Below are 17,905 nucleotides of genomic sequence, written 5' to 3' on the forward strand. Positions count from 1 at the left end.
TATCACCTCAAGGGCCAAATGAAATAAAGCCAAAAGTCAAATCAATCATTGGCTTGGGGTTCCCCACCCCCAATTTAGAACTTTCCTAGTAATGAAGTTCTCTGAGGAGGAAATGTTCAGGTAGACTAGAGGAACACAGACTGAGGACACAGGCTTAGGGGAGAACCAACGTCAAATCTGCAACAATGAAACCAGTCAAGGAGAATCGTTACTGAAGGTAGGATTAGAAAGTGTCAAGACGGATTGAATATCTAATACCTACTAATATAAAGATCTAGAATGATAAGGAAAGGAACAAATCATGTAGATTTGGCATTTGAAATCATCTACAGATCAAGTGTGAAATTCACACAATGAAATTCAAAAGTTAATTTTGAAACAAATAATATATCAGTACTCTGAGACACTGTTATTCAAATGGCAGCTGGGGGGGAGTTCAATCCTGACGCATTGTAATGTTAGTTCAATCTGGAAACAGTTATCCTTTGTTAAGGAATAAACATGCATTTTTAAATATGGAATACTAAAAAGTTTCATATAAACAGTTTGTAAATCATCACATAAGTCCAATCATATAAAAACACAGTAATTTTTTAATTAAATAGGCACATTTGAAATAAAGACGCTCTACAACAAAGTGTTCCTTCTTGCCTATTTTCAAGGACTTGCACCAATTTAAGTCATTTTACAAGCTCTAGGAGTTTAAAAGTTTAAAGGCAATTTTTATTTCTTAGACTTTATATAAATAGATTCCTTTCTAATCTAACCATAAAGGAAATTTTATAAAATTTCCTCTAAACATTTTCATAGCCACTGTATCTTTTAAACTTTCAAGACCTCCACTTCTATATAGCTTACTAATTGGCCTCTTTATTTATCTCTTATCTCCTCACTTCCATCCACCTAGACTTAGCTTTTCAAACACTGAAGTCATGTCACTCCCATGTTTAAAAACCACAGGGCTTCTCAACCCCTGACAGGATAATAGATTTAGAACTCTAAGTTCATGAAAAAAACATTCTGAAAGGTCAAAATACCTTTTTAAGCCTTTCATTTGACCTTAAAATTTAAAGTAAACTTACATTTTCCATAACTTGTGCATGTTTAGTATTGTTAAATGTTTTAAATTACTATCTATTAAATATTTAATGTTTGCTTTCAAAATAATCTAGTAAAATGAATATGCCAAGAAAATGTATCACAACTTTCCTGTGGCTTTCCATACTCCCCAGCACATGGCTGAGTACCCCAGTTTTAGATGTGCTGACATTTTGATACACAGGGAATAAACTAAGGAATATTAAAGCTCTTGATAATTTGGCCAAACCTTTCTCCTTGCATTTCTGCCACTCTACATACAACCTATGCTTAACTCTAAAGAAAGCTATTAACTTATTCCTTATTCTTGCATACGCTTCCTCCTTGAAAGCCTTTTCACTCATCTCCACAACAAGTCCTATCTATACATCAAGGTCCAGCTCAAAACCAACCCTCCTCCAAGTAATAGTCTCTAGTAGCCTTTCTTTCTCCAACATTTTTAGGTCTGTTATTGTTAATCACAGTCTATCTCATTATTATGTCTAGTTGTGTGTATAAGGAAGCATACAACATACCAGCTAAGAATCAAAGCTTTGGAATCAGAGAAACAGAGGTCAACATCTGACTCTGCTACTTACTAAATGTAACCTTGGACAAGTTACTTAAGATCATCCTGCATCAGTTTCCTCGTCTCTTACATGAAAAAAGCAACTATCTAACAGAATTAATCTCACAATCAAAAACAGTGATGTATATAAAGCACTTAGCACAATACTGACTGCCAGTAATAGTTTAATAAATATACCTATTATTCCCAATAGGCAGACCCATGTCTTAGTCTCTTTTGTATTTTTTCCCATTCGTACTACATGGTCTTAGGCATAGACATATGCTTAATAATTGCTTGGTTGATGAAATCTGATAAATTCAGAAGTAATCTCCTAGGTAGGTCTTAATAAGGTAAGGTCCAAATTCTGGTGAATATCAAAAATGGCTTGCTAATCATATTATTAGGTGTTAATTTTAACATTAGCTTAATGAGTTCAAACTTTAGCTACCCTATACACAAATATAGGTCTCCATGCATCATTCCGAAAATGTTCCACACTGCATTATTATCAATGAGTAGGGCAATATCCAAAATACTTGATACAGTTACTCAAAAGTCTAAATTAATCTAAAAACATTAGCATGTATCCAATCACAAAGCAAGCCTTTAGCAAATTAAAGAATTCCTGTGTGGATCCTATTGTTAAAATTAAACTAAATCCTGAACCCACTTTTCCAGCTGGCCCTCTGAGTTTTTCCTGTGTCAGGGGATTCCCAACAGAGACCACTCAGTTCTGCCATAGCATTCTCAAAAAGAGTACCAAGGGATGCAATGTTTCCAGACCAATAGGATTACTACCAATTCTTAAATGGTCAGAATAGACTAGATCAAAAGGGATACGAGTATGTTCTTTAATTCTGTAGTCAGCAACAGGAAAAAGAAAAAAACAACCTAGAGCAATGACCAAAGACTAGTAAAAAAAGGGACTGGTATGGGACTTCCCAGTCGGTCCAGTGGTTAAGACTTTGCTTTCCAATACAGGGGGTACAGATTCGATCCCTGGTCAGGGAGCTGAAATCCCACATGCCTCGTGGCCAAAAACCAAAACATAAAACAGAAGCAAGGGCTTCCCTGGTGGTGCAGTGGTTGGGAGTCCGCCTGCCGATGCAGGGGACATGGGTTCGTGCCCTGGTCTGGGAGGATCCCACATGCCGCGGAGCGGCTGGGCCCGTGAGCCATGGCCGCTGAGCCTGCGCGTCCGGAGCCTGTGCTCCGCGGCGGGAGAGGCCACAGCAGTGAGAGGCCCGCGTACCGCAAAAAAAAAAAAAAACAGAAGCAATGTTGTAACAAATTCAATAAAGACTTTCAAAATGGTCCACATCAAAAAAACAAAATTTTTTTTTTTTTAAAAAATGAAAGGGACTGGTAAATGATAACTGTGGGAAAGGGAAAAAAAAGGATACAGCAGAAGACCTAGCCATCAAAAGGCAGCTTCAGGAAATCCTAAGCTAAATTCAAAAAGAGTAACTTCACAAAAGGAGGAAAAACATTTTCTAACACTATGTGAAGTACACTATGAATTTAACTATTGTCACAATGAAAACATTAACACGTGCAAATTCACAAAATATTACTCAAAGTAACATGTATATGTATATATATAACATATATGACAAAATATACATATTTTGTCAGAATAAATAATTGTGTTCTATAAACATGCGATATATTTATGTATGTGTGTATGTATATTGTATACATGTGTGCCCTTTCATAAGCTATTTCTCAGGGACCATATCTGGATGAGATCAATCACTGCCTACTGGGATCAATTCATTGACTCTGAATCTGTTAGGCAAAAAAGAAAAAAAAAAGTGATGTTTTGAATTATTCAAACACTGCTTTAGATTATAATCAACAAGCACTCAATCACCAATCCCTAACTTGCTTTAAATTTCAATCACTTTGAAAGTAAGAACCCTAAATATAAATGTATTGTTATTATTAAATTATTATTAAAATTTTATATATCAATATATACACACATATATATATATAACTTAAGCCCTTACTACACAGCACTGTAAATAGTTAATGGTTTCACCTTATCAAAACATTTGCACACACTGAATCCTGAAAAGGTAATATAAAAAAAGAAAAGGAGATATAAACCAATATTCTTATGACAACGGGCCTGTTTATTTTGATGTGACATAGTCTCTCTCTTTAAAAGAACACCTGCTTGCTCACAACTAAGCATGCAGTAGATGATTTAAAGGCAATTTATTCTTAAAATACACTAACCCTCTAAAGTAAAACCCTTGAGAGGCAAACTTCAGTGGAAAAGACTGTTTTCTAGATTTTATTAGTAAGAGGCAAACTCTTATGAAGTTCCTCAAGATAAGTATTTAAAATACTAATCTGAAGAGAAAAAGAGAAGATAAAGTGACTTTGGTTGTCATTTTCAGAGCTATTAAGAATTCACAGTTAAATGACATCTTTAATATAGAGCCAGAGATAGCAATTCTCTCAAAATTCTTACAAGAATTTTCAACATTTACATGAAGCTCAGTTTCATTACTAAAACTCTCTATTCCATTTCTATCCATTAACACTGCCTAGATTATGATAACACAGTATTTTTTAAATTCAGTCTATGGTTCTACTTCCTGAAGTGTACAACAGCAATAATTAATTATGTTCTGGGTTTAGCACAACATTTACAAATGGAAACCACAAAAAAAAGCACTATTCATACAATCAGAATAGGAAGGAGCCCCATACTGACCATATAATTCAAAGAAATTTTCAGTATGCTCTAACTTTGTGAACTGTATTTACATAAACTTATTAAAATGACCCAATTTAATTTGTATACTGTGTAATTTGATTATCTTAAATTTCAAGTGATTTACATGATTCAAAAAATCAATATTCAGGCTGCCCTGGTGGCGCAGTGGTTAAGAATCCGCCTGCCAATGCAAGGGACACGGGTTCGAGCCCTGGTCCAGGAAGATCCCACATGCCACGGAGCAACTAAGCCCGTGCACCACAACTACTGAGCCTGTGCTCTAGAGCCCACGAGCCACAACTACTGAAGCCCGTGCACCTAGAGCCCGTGCTCCACAACAAGTGAAGCCACCACAATGAGAAGCCCACACACCGCAACTCACCGCAACTAGAGAAAGGCCCGTGAGCACGAAGAAGACCCAACGCAGCCAAAAATAAAAATAAATAAATTTATTTTTAAAAATCAATATTCTAACAAAGGGAAAGAATATTAAGAATATTAAAAATAAATTCCAGGGTCAATATTATTTTAATAAACTTATTTTAAAGCACTACAGCACAAACTAATTTTGTGTGATATATCAGACTTTTCATCCAATAAGAATCACCTTTCCTTTTTCACAATACCATAAATAACTCAGAGGAATTTAAATCTTCAAAAGGAAGGATTATAAACAGCTTATTAAAATAAAATTCGATCTTAAGTAATTTTCTTGACCTAATCTACACGATATACAACATACTGTTAGTGGTTAATACTACATTTTCCGAATCATGTGCCCTTTTAGCAACTACATATTGATAAAACACTAGCCAATTATTTATTAACCAAACTTTTCTGCTCAAGAAACCAAGAGCCACACTCCTATAGCTTCTAGAAACCCAAGTAATTCTGCTTCCCTTCGTGCATGAGGCATTAAACCTTCACATTATAGTTTTATCTTGCTACTTTCCCAATAATCACTATAAGACTACTGAAGCATAAAACTATCCAATCTAATCTCTCACTCAAACTCTATTACACTCCTAATACTGATCATTCTGTAATCGTTTCATCAAAATTACCCAGCTATAAGTCTGATGTTTCAATTTCCACTTAAAGGGCTTAATATACTTCAGGGTAAAGCAAGCTAAATATTCCTATCATTATGTTCCATATACTACAACTTCCAAAGAGCTTGGAAAGTTTACCAACACCCTCCTCTCTAGAATAGTAAACATCCTGTCATTGAACCCAGTGAATAGCTGCTTTGCTCTAAAGAATAGACCGCCTGAGCTCCACTCACAGCAGCTGTTAGTAACTTTCAAACGCCTGTTGGACTATCACTTTGGTTAAATTAATGATGGGTCATCTTGTTCTACTTTACTTTTTCCTTTTTAGTCTTGCAATTATGCAGAAAACCTACAAAGTACTTTTAAAAATAAAGTACAAAAAAAAAGCTTACTTTAAACTCCACTACTTTTCCAAAAGAAATCATTTCAAGATCCTTACATCATTACTTAAACCACAACCTATCAGTAGTACATGACAATGGAAAGCTTTAAAAGGATTCAATTTTCTACCTCACCTTACCACATATGTTCGCCAGTTTTCAATAATTTCAAGAACGTTCCATATTTTTAAAAAGTGCTGTTGCAGTCTATCAGAACTGTGCTGCTCAAATACGAGCACCGAATATCCTGCACTTGGTAAATTTTCGGTATATTCCTGGTAACCTGCTCAGCTTTCTGCACCTTTGCACACAGTGATGCTCCCACCAGCAAATACTATCTATCCATCCTTTATAACGGTCTTCTCCCCACTCCTCAGAAAGTCCATATTAGACTTAGAGGTTTCCGCAAACTAATAAGGAACCACTAAATACCACTAGGTATTATGACTCTCAAAGAATCCTCTCCAGCAGCCTCCCCTGGGACATTGTGCTCAGCGGGTCTCTGAACCTGTGAGACTCGGGGCCAGCTGCGTTTGCAACAGCAGCACCAAAGGCGGACTCAATACCGCATTGCTGCTGCTGACTTCTTCTAGCAGCTTCAAAAAAAAAAAAAAAACATCAGTCCAGTACCCTGCAGACCCTGCTGTCTCTTCTACAGCACGGAAGAGAAACCACCGCATTGCTCAGCGTGGAACACCGGAGAGCAGACTTAAGGGCGGGGAAGCGACTGCCGTCGAGAAGCTTTGACGAGGGCGGGGTATCAAGGGGGAGAAGGAAGGCGTCCGGAGTGCAGCGCCCAAGCAGCTGCCACGGCGCTGGCGTCTGGGCACCCGGCTGGGCATCGCGCACTGACGAGGGCCGTCGAATAGCAGGCGCCGGGCAGGGGGCGCGGACCCCTCCCAGGGATGGGGGTCCCGCAGTGCCCGGCCGAGCCCCGCCCGCCGCCCTCCCGGCCCTCACCTGTCATGAGCGCCGGGCTGTCGCCCCCCGCCGCGGCGGGAGAAGAGGCGGCAGAGCCCGCCGTCCGCCGTCCGCGGAGGTGCCTGGGCACCAGCTCGCATCCGTCCGCCGCGCCTGCCACCAGCAGCCCGAGGACCAGCAGCGCAGCCCAGCGCCGCCGCCGCAGCCAGCCCAAGGCCGGGCTGGGCGTCGTGGCGGGATGAGGACGCGGAGAAGGAGCGGGGGGAAAGCGCGGCGGCGCCCCGGCCGCCAGCCACTCGCCCGCTTCGCGAGGCGCCGCCGCCTCCTGCGACTCCTCGGGCCGCCCCCGCCGCCTCAGACGCGAGCTCCTGTCGGGCTCCAGCCTGGTCTTGTCGGCACCGGCGGCCTCTGGAGCTCGGGTCCCGGCTGCGTTCATTGGTTTCGGTTATTTTAAAAAAAGGTGAGGAGCAAAAAGGTACGTCGTCTTCAGGCCCCGCGCAACACTCGCACTGCTGCGGCAGCAAGACTGGGATCCGCTGCTCTGGCGCCTCCAAACACCAGTCCCAGCGTCCGCGCCGCCGCCGCCGCTGCCGCCGCCGCCGCCGCGGCGCATCCCCCCGCCCCCTCCGGCCCGCGCCCGTCGTAGTACCACGCTCGGCCCGGACGCCTCCTCCCCTCACACATTCGCTCGCATACCAATCCCCCGCCTCCTTCAGCCCCTCCACTGCGCAGGCGCGACGGGGCTGCATTGGGCCTGCGCGGCACCCGAGCCCCGCCCCCGGGGGCGTTCCGGGTAGGACGAGAGCTGTGGGGTGGTTTCCAAGGCTTTCGCTGAGCGGCGAAGATAGGGGGTGGGGAGGAAGGCGGACATGACCCCTTCCCCCATTCACGTCCCCCTCCCCCATTCACGCCCCCACCGCGATTGAGGCGGCGGGGGCGGGGGAGCGGGAAGCGGAACCAAGGGGACGGGGAGAAGAGTACGGACATCCGAAATCGTTTGGGCGACTTTTAACCGTGCAGATGGCAGCCAAAATAATTGCATGGGTCAGAAAACCTTGTAATCGGAAACAGCGGCGTCTCCAGAATTTCGGTATAGGTGGGGCTTACAAGAGGCTAGCAGTATGGAAGTGGAGGTCATAGCGTTTTACTTACTTACCAAAGACTTAAAGCTCTTGCTAAGTGCTAGTGTGCCAGGCAATGTCCTAAGTGTTTTACAGATTTACACATTGTAACTCTAAAAGTTAGGTGGTGATATCGTTTTCATCCCCATTTTACAAAAGAGGAAACTAAGGCTGAGAAACGTTGTTATTTGCCCCCAGTTTCCACAGCTAAAAAATGGGAGACCGTGCCAGATTTAGCGCCACTGAATGTAAATATTGAAAAGGATTTGGTCTAGCCTTTACTCTCCTATGTTCAGACATTACCTGAACTCATCACCTCCCTAACCGCACCCCACCCTAAGGAGTCTTTGCCGTCAGCTGAATAGGTTGACAGAAAAACGGTGTTTCAGATTTCATTTGGCTTCACGTACCTCAAAAGAAGCACGCCACACACACACACACACACACACACACACACACACACACACACACACACACACACACACATTCTCTCTCCAGAGGCACAAAGTTGTTTTGCAGATAGAGTTCTTAAGCACAAAGGTCCTGTTTGTTATTGGGTTTCTGTTGTTGGGTTAGGGTTTTGATTTGGTTTTTTATTGGTTTGTCTTCTCAAGTCAAGAAGATACTCAAATTACACAATCTCCCAAATAATTTCTTAGGCAGTCTGACCAACATAACCATGAATGTCACTGACTGTGGAAAGACAGATGCACACTTCAGAAAAGAACTAAGAATTTCTTTGAGGCTAATCAATCTATCAACAATGAATTCTTGACAGACTTCTTGGGGACACGGTGTTTAGGTGGCAATTCTTTATAAGGCATCAGGGAGATTATATTTCCCCTGCTGAAAGGCACAGCAATCAAGTCACATATTTGCTGAATGTCCTCCAAAAGGAGATAATTGTACTAGAGGGCCAGAAAAATATAAAGAAATAGCAGGCTTGTTTTCTGCTCTCCAGAAGGCAACATTTCATTCAACATTAACTGAGTGCCTAGCATGTGCCAGGCAGAGTACTTAGTAGTGGGGATTCAAGGGGGTATAAGAGAGACACTTGGAAAAGTCAAGTCAGTTCAGAGATATAAGACGGAGAACACCGTCCCTGCGTGGAGAATCTTACAATCTTGCTTAGCAGATAAAATTTACACCCATTAAACAATTAGAGGCTAATACAAGGTAGTAGTTAATCAGTTGTTAAATTGGGCAGAGCAAGCTGTTACTGCTGTTTCAATAGCAGTATGAAACCACGAAATTAACAAATCACTGGGTCCAAGCTTCTTTAAACAAAGATGATATGGGCTTTTTTTCTTTCTTTCTTTTAAAGATAGATGTTGGCACTGAGATGGTACTGGATTGGGGCTTATGATTGTTTATTCTTCTCACTACTGGAGCCACAAAGGAGTTAACACAGGTAGAAGAACCTGCAAGCACTAAAGAGACCTCTCTCAGGCAGGCCAGGGTTCAGCAAAACATCCTCCATCTCGTATCATCTTTGTCACGGGTACCAAAGTTTCCGGCTGTTAAACGGGTGGCCAGAATGCATCTTCTTGCTGAACAGAGGAATAGTTATCACTGTGCATCGAGCAGAAACCTAGGTGCAGAAAAGAGAAAGTCCATTGCTTTGGAAGACAAGCCTATCTCTAGAATTACAGATGCTACAATTTGCAAGCCAAACGTAAAGACAAGGCTCCAGTTGAAGCAATCGCTTCCTTTTCTTCTCAGGTTTCCTGTTCCACCTCCAAGCCTTTCCTTTCCCTTTTCTTACCTCCAGCCAAATCCTATTCAAAATCCACTTTGACCCCTTTTCCCTGACACCTACCTACTCCTATAGCCTGATTTATACCTTTTAACGTCCGAACCTCACGATTTACCATTTATTTACAGAATGTCTGTGTCTAATTTTCACCCATTCATGACTTCAAGCTTCTGACAGGCAGCAGTGAGCTTTGGAATCAGACAAACCTGGTGGCAAGAGCAACTCCACGGTATTTCAGCTGCGCGACCTGTAGACAAGATAATCTGTCCTGGGTTTCCAAAGGGGAAACTGGGGACCACGTAATAAACCCGCCTCACAGGGTTGTTGGTGGCGGCGGGAGACTGAAATAACAGGTCAGCCATTGCTTGGTGCCCGGCACACAGATACGTAGTCATCCCAGGGGAGAACTGGCCCCAGGCTCTGGGCGTGTATTCTAAGCGTGTTCCTGGCTTAGGAAAATTGCATCGCACTTTGCGCGGTGGATTAACTTCATCTTCCGACAAATCCCTAACTCTGTGGGGCGCCCAGCACAGACGCACACTAGGATCCGTCCACCCGGGCCCTCTCCATCCCAGAAGCAAATCCGCCCTTCTGAAGAGTCTGCCTCCTTCTGCATCACCTTTTTCCCCTCTTCTCCCAGGCAGCCAGGACAACCCACGACATCCCACCCGCTCCAACCCGGAGAACCGGATCTGGTCCCTCGACTGAGGCCAGCAGCGCGCCTGCGCCGCCCGGCAGCCTCGCGCATGCCCGCTGTCTCCTGCCGCTTTTCCCCAGGTGCGCGAGCTCTCAGACTCCCGCGGTTCCGGGACGCCGAGCGCGGTTGCCCTCCCGGCTTCCGGCTCCCCCTCCGTGGGCGGCGCGTCCTTGCACCCGGCAGCCAGGCGATGACGTTGTGACGCGGGCGGGCCGTGGGTGGGCGTGGAGCGAGAGCAGGGATGGGGGTGGAGAAGTGGGGAGCTCCAGCCTGTGGTTAACCGAGAGGGGCTTTGTCTTGCTACTCGCACCGCCCACGGAATTTCTCCGGTCCGCCTGTGACCTGGAGGGCGGTTGCAAGTAGGATTTCTCACCTTCGACTTCGTGTTCCTGGAATGTTGGGGGCTGACTGAACATCATCCGAGAGCCCGCTTCATTTGCTCATCCTGGTTAAGCCCCTTGGAGAAATGCAAAGAGCTCCCTTTGGTGGAAGCACCGTTGCGTACCAACCCTTCTATGTGTTCCCACTGACTCCCCACACTAGTTTGCAAGGGAATCAAGGCCCCGAGAACTTTGGAAACACGTCCAAAGTGATACTGCTTATATGATGGTTCCAGTATCTGATCAGTGAAGCCTCCGCATATAAATATGGCCCTCAAATTGTTGAATAAATTAAAGCACTAAAAAAAAAGAGACACATTGGGAGTAACTCATTAGCAAGATTTCTTCTCCCTAAAGCCAATAAGGCATGGAATATTACCTAATCCAGGGAAGGTGGTAAACCTCATACCATCTTTCTGCTTGAGTGGAGAAAGGAAGTCTCCTAAAAGGTGTCGTGCATCCAGAGTAGGAAATAAAAAACTAAGAATTTTTAATGTATTAACATAACTTTTTTTAAAAACCACCCATCAGAGCAAAAGCAAGTCAACTCTGCCCACCAAAGCTATGGGAGTCAGCAGGCTCTGGGGTCATTTCTATTATTAAAGATGTTGCCTCTGGTACTGCTTAATCTGAGGTGTTACATGAATAATAATGATCATGTAGTATCTGATAAGTGCAAAAGCAGTAGGAGTTGACAGTTCCTGTAAAAAAGAGTGGAATTGTGATGAAGATAAAAGAAGAGATATTCATAATTGAAAATGATGAGAGAATGAGAATTGCTTCATTTGTACACAGATGACTTCCTTGGATAGTACTGACGATTCTGAAGATAAAAAGGCAAATTATGCAACAGGTAAAACATGATACACCTATGCTCTTGACAGCAAGAGACTGGAAAAGTGATTGATAGAATGGAAAAACCTTGGAGTATGATGCAAGAGATAAGCTTCTAAGTCAGATGCCTACTAACCTAATCTGAAGTCAGTTAAGACCAAGTATTTGTTCTAGAACTAAAGCTTAGGATGGTAAATTTTTTGTTTTACGGCAAAGTGTGGTTCCATGGGCTCAAAGCACTAATCAAATGTTCATAACACCTGTGAGTTACAGGGCACAAAGCTGCTAAAGTGTTCCTTTCAATACTTGAAGAGATTATCTACGAGGAAATTACCTACACTCAATTTCAAAGTACAGTAAGTCCCCTACATACGAGCCTTCAAGTTGCGAACTTTCGATGATGCGAACGCACGTTCCATCAATGTCAAGCGTGAGTGAAATTGCAGCTTGCCCTCCATCTCCTATTGCTGATGATCTTTCAGCTCTACCATCTCCCACTTCCTCTCCTTCTGCCAGTCAGTAACTCTTCTTTCCTGTTCACTCAATGCCAGCCCCTGTATGCCATTGGTTGTACTGTACTACCGTACTTTTCAAGGTACTGTAGGATTTTAAATGTTTTCTTTATTTTTGTGTTTGTTTATGTATTATTTGTGTGAAAAGTATTATAAACCTATTACAGTACAGTACTATATAGTTGATTGTGTTAATTGGGTACCTAGGCTAATTCTGTTGGACTTAACAAACAAATTGGGCTTATGAACGCGCTCTCAGAATGGAACTCGTTCATATGAAGGGGACTTACTATATACAAAACATATCTATTTTAGGAAAAGATGCCATACAACATATATGAGCAAGGACATTTCAAAGAGTTTTAAAGTTTTAAAGTTTCAAAGGGTTTCCCATCTCCCTTTCCTTTTGTGGAAAATTCATCTGGAGACTGCAAATTTAAACCCCTTCTCATTAAGTTTGAATGAATAAAAACATGGCCATAAGTACAGCCATTTGGAATCTAAACGCTTTGTAAGGAGAGACACTCCTGTATCTTGGTTCCAGGAAAGCCAGGTCCTTGCTGGAGGCTTATTTGAGCTATGATGTCTTTAAGAATATGGATTCTGGGGCTTCCCTGGTGGCACAGTGGTTGAGAATCTGCCTGCCAGTGCAGGAGACATGGGTTTGCACCCTGGTCTGGGAAGATCCCACATGCTGCAGAGCAACTAAGCACGTGTGCCACACTACTGAGCCTGCACTCTAGAGCCCACGAGCCACAGCTACTGAGCCTGCCTGCCACAACTACTGAAACCCACCCGTCTAGAGCCTATGCTCTGCAACAAGAGAAGCCACTGCAATAAGAAGCCTGTGCACTGCAATAAAGAGTAGTCTACGCTCGCCGCAACTAGGAAAGCCCGCACACAGCAACGAAGACCCAACGCAGCCAAAAATAAATAAATAAATAAATTTATTTTAAAAAAAAAAAAGGCTTCCCTGGTAGCACAGTGGTTAAGAATCCGTCTGCCAGCGCAGGGGACACGGATTCGAGCCCTGGTCCGGGAAAGATCCCACATGCCACGGAGCAACTAATCCCGTGCGCCCCAACTGCTGAGCCTGCGCTCTAGAGCCCACGAGCCACAACTACTGAAGGCGGCGCACCTAGAGCCCGTGCTCCGCAACAAGAGAAGCCACCGCAGTGAGAAGCCCGCGCACCGCAACGAAGAGTAGCCCCCGCTCACCGCAACTAGAGAAAGCCCGCGCGTAGCAACGAAGACCAAACGCAGCCCAAAATAAATAAAAATAAAATAAATAAATTTAAAAAAAGAGAAGAATATGGATTCTGGAGTTCACATAGCCATTTACTAACTGTGTGACTTTGGCCAAGTCACTAAACATTTTAACTTCAGTTTCTTCTGTAAAAAGTTCATAATAATAGTACCTAGACAGGGTTGTTGTGAGGTAAAAGTGGTTGTAAAGGTACCTGGTGCATAAATAGCTGTTAGTATCTAAGCTCATAAGGGTGTTAAGAACAAGAGCTTGTTTTCACTTAAATTGTTCAAAAGAGGAACATGGAAAGAAAGAACACAAGAAAAAGATAAGAGCACATACCACAAAAGTAAGCGCATAAAAATCTTTACAGGGCCTATGCCTGAGGGGATGATCAATGATGGTATTTGAATCCCAGTTCTCTAGAAAACAGAATCTGAGGTAAAGGCTTATATAACAACAATTCCTTGGGGAGTGCAATGCCAGGGAAGCAAGAGTGAGGGGAAAGGAGAAATGAGGCAGGGAAGGAAGTAGAAAAAAATCAAGGGGATGAACTCCTGAACTGGCTGCTGGGTCTTGTGTGATTTCTCCGTAGCAGACTTGGGAGACCACAGTGTTTTGGAACAGAGGAAGGTAGAACAATGGAGCTCCAGGCTCCCTTCAGGCAAAGGTTCCTGCAGGAGCTGTGAGCCCCCCGTACTTCTGAATCAAGGCTCCTGCCTCCTCAGGCAGCTGCCAGGGAAGCCACACTCTCAGCAGCAGTGGCATTATCCATGCATGAGCTGAGGCGGCAAGTGAATGGGAGCCAACAGCACTCCCCAACTGTCCACCCGCAGCCTGCAGCTTCCAGCAGTGCCTACCACCTCTGCAGCAACAGAAAGCCTCCAGGAAAAAAAGGCTGGGGATTCAAGGCATTAAGCAAAACATTACTAAGTCATGCCCCAAAGCAGCATGAGGGACCTGAGCAAGCAGAGCATCACAATGTCTTGGCCACTATCACCAAGATATCACCACAGATTTCAACAAGCCTCCTTCCAAGGAAGATTGAAGCATCCTTTCTGCAACCTAGAAGGGTGCTGTTGCAGTGCAGTAATGCTCCAGGATGGCAAATGTAGCATCAAACAGAAGACTATGACCAAGCAAACTCAGGGAGATACATAACTTGGATTCGACATAACAGTAATGGCAGAGACATAGGAGGACCAAGGCATAAAGGGCATTATGAACTAAGAGAAGCCCTTCATGATTCATGCATCAAACGTTGAATTTAAGTGTCAGGTAATACATTAGGTGCTAGGATCAAAGATGAAAAAAACAATCCTTACGTTCAGGACTTAAGGAGCTCACAGTCACATAACAGCAATTAAAAAAAATAGATATTTCATTCATTTATTCGTGCTTTGTTTAATGATATCTGCCATCATTAAATGATTGTTTTACAATCTCTGGTGTGGATAAAACTTCCAAGAAAACAGTTCATTTTTCAAGTTCTTCCCTCAAAAAATTAATATCAGGTGAGTTTATGAATGATCTCATACTTCACATAATGCAGCTGCCAGGAACTGGAAAATTAGGCATTTGTCTGAATGTTTTAATATTTACACAAAGGTGTTCCAGAATATGTTTGGAGGAGTGGAATGATTAAAGGCTTGTTTGGGAACAAGCTTTCTGACATGGAAAAGAAGGAAAACAGCCTGGAGACGTGGAGGTTCAGATTATGGAGGAGCACATTCTTGTAGCATTACTGCAAATCCAGAAGGAAGAAGATGACAGTTCAGTGTTCTCTCTCTAAGCAGGACAAATTAGTGCTATTTGTCCAAAATTTATTGGGCCCTTGACTATGGGGAAACATAAAAAGAAAAGAAAAACACACCTCATGGGAATTACGTTCTAGCTGGGGAAGCTGACAATATGTAAGATAAATATGTGTCAAGTGTCAGATGCTGATAAGTAATAAAGGAGGAAAAGAAGCAAGGTGAAGGAAGGTGATTTTTGAGTAAAGACTTGAACAGGGTGAGATGATCACGCAGCTATCTGGGGAGAGAGGATCCCAGAAGCAGGAAGATTTGGGGGAAACAAAAGTATGGCCTGTTCCAGGAATAACAAGGAGGTAAGTATGGCTAGAGTCGACATAGGGAGAGAATAGTAGATGTAATAAGAGCCTAGAAATAGGAGCCAGAAAGTGCAGGGTCTCCCAGGTCATAGTAAGAATTTTAGCTTTTTCTTCTGAATGAGGTCAGAAACTAGTGGAAGGAGACTTCCCTGGAAGTCCAGTGGTTACAACTTTGCCTTCCGATGCAGCAGGTGCAGGTTCAATCCCTGGTCAGGGAGCTAAGATCCCACATGCCTCGCGGCCAAAAACCCAAAACATAGAACAGGATCAGTGTTGTAACAAATTCAATAAAGACTTTAAAAATGGGCCACATAAAAAAAAAATCTTAAAAAAAAGAAAAAAAAAAGCAGTGGAAGGTTTTGAATAGCACGATGAGATCTGACGTACGTTTTTATAGGATCACTCCAGTTGCTTCAGGGCAGGAGCAGGGACAATAGTTTGGAGTCTCCTGTAACAACCAAGACAAGAGGTGATGGCAGTTTGGACCAGAATAGAGGCAGAAGTGATGGTAAAAATAGTAAAATTCGTGGTGAATTTTGAAAGTAGAATCAACTGGCTTTATTGAGCCAACTGAAAACAATGTGTGAGAACAAAGTCAAGGATAGCACTGACATTTTTGCCTTAAGCAACTGTAAGAGTGAAGTTGTCATCAACTAAGACAGCGAAGACTATGAGAAGAGCAGGGCAGGGGTAGGGGTGGGTGGTGGAGAAGATTAAAAGCCTGTTTTGGGGGCTTCCCTGGTGGCCCAGTGGTTGAGAGTCCGCCTGCTGATGCAGGGGATACGGGTTCGTGCCTCGGTCCGGGAAGATCCCACATGCCGCGGAGCGGCTGGGCCCGTGAGCCATGGCCTCTGAGACTGCGCGTCCGGAGGCTGTGCTCCGCAACAGGAGAGGCCACAACAGTGAGAGGCCCGCGTACCACCAAAAAAAAAAAAAAGCCTGTTTTGGATAGGTTCAATCTGAGATACTATTAGCCATCTGAGTGGAAACATCAATGAGCAGTTGGATATACAGGTCTAGAGTTCAGAGGAAAAGCCCAGGCTGGAGGTATACATGTAGAAGTCATCAGCATATAGATTGACTATAAAACCATGAGATTATCCACACTTTACCAAAATGTACCCATCCTATCTTGCCCTTTGTGCACTAAACAGGTGCAAATAAAAGAAAAAGTACTTATTACAGCAAGGAACTCATTTATAGACTGTACTAACCTTAGAAGTAGTAAAAAAAATAAGTATTTAAATAACTGCAAAGCCTTTGTTAAATTAATGGCCAAATGATCCAAAGTGAGTTTATTAAAGAAAATTCAGTAGCTTAGGTTTATATTCTTGTACCCTTCACCCAAAGTTTGAAATGTCAAGGAGTGTATTTCACAATACAACAAAAAAGTCTGTGACACCAATCAACCCTGGGATCAGCCTACTCTGTTTGTCATTGAGAAAATTAATACATGTCTGTATTCATTTGCTTGGGCTACCATGACAAAGTACCACAAACCGGCTTAAACAACAGAAATGTATTTTCTCACAGTTCTGGATACTAGAAGTCCAAAACCAAGGTGTCAGCAGGGCTGGTTCATTCTGAGGGCTGTGAGAGAAAGATCTGACTAGGCTTCTCTCCTTGGCTTGTAGATGGCCATCTTCTCCCTGTGTCTCTTCACATTCCCGTCTGTCTATGCACGTCTGTCTCTAAATTTTCTCATTTTATGAGGACTAATCATATTGGATTAGAGCCCACCCTAATGACCTCACTTTAACTTGATGACCTCTGCAAAGACTTTATCTCCAAATTAGGTCACATTCTCAGGTACTAGGGGTTAGGACTTCAACATATGAATTAGGAAGAGGACACAATTCAACCCAATGCAGTGCCTATGAAAATAATAAACCTAGGTTTCAAGACTATCCTGAAGCTTAAATAAGTCCAGTATCTAATACAGTACCTGGCATATAGTAGGCAATCAGATTTTGTAGGGTAACAGAAAATACGGTTTGGCAAACAATAGGGATCTAAGTATAATCCCTTAAAAAAACCTTCTGTTAACATGGTACCAGACATGAGCTGGCTGTAAAAATAATGAAAATGTCACTCTCCCTCAGAGCCAACCAAAAGTTGCATATAATAGTGTATTGGGTTATTCTAAAACTTGGAAAATAATTTAGAAATTAAAGTTAATGGGATGTGGATTAGAAGCTCACCCAACAACAAGAGAACCTTGATTTTCTGTGTTCATTAAAGCTCTTTCATTTGCAAAGGGCATTAATTTTTTCACCATATATGTATCAATTGATTACTAATGCCAGTCACTGTGCTACTTACTGAGCATCAGAAGTTAAAAAGATAGATTGCCTGCTCCCAAGAAACTCTACCTAGTGATGGAGACATATGAATGAGGATTTACAGTAAAAATGTCATAATGGGGTAAAAATATAGCAATAAGGGTAAAAAGAGAATGCAGTATAACCACAGTCCTACTGGGGCGCTAGGGAGGACGATAGAGGAGACAATTGT

The 17,905-nt window shown here is 42.8% G+C and overlaps 1 protein-coding gene across 1 annotated transcript in view; it reads right to left on the minus strand.

Moving 5' to 3' along the window:
* STIM2 (stromal interaction molecule 2) overlaps positions 1-7,311 on the minus strand; it is a 168,639-nt gene extending 161,328 nt beyond the window's left edge. Inside the window, exon 1 of the mRNA XM_060148403.1 lies at positions 6,772-7,311. Coding sequence (XP_060004386.1) covers positions 6,772-7,168 — 397 coding nt within the window. The 5' untranslated portion in view covers positions 7,169-7,311. The remainder of the gene's footprint in view (positions 1-6,771) is intronic.
* Positions 7,312-17,905: the final 10,594 nt, after the last annotated feature.

Source organism: Lagenorhynchus albirostris, chromosome 4, assembly GCF_949774975.1.
Source record: "Lagenorhynchus albirostris chromosome 4, mLagAlb1.1, whole genome shotgun sequence".
In the NCBI taxonomy this organism is placed as follows: domain Eukaryota; kingdom Metazoa; phylum Chordata; class Mammalia; order Artiodactyla; family Delphinidae; genus Lagenorhynchus; species Lagenorhynchus albirostris.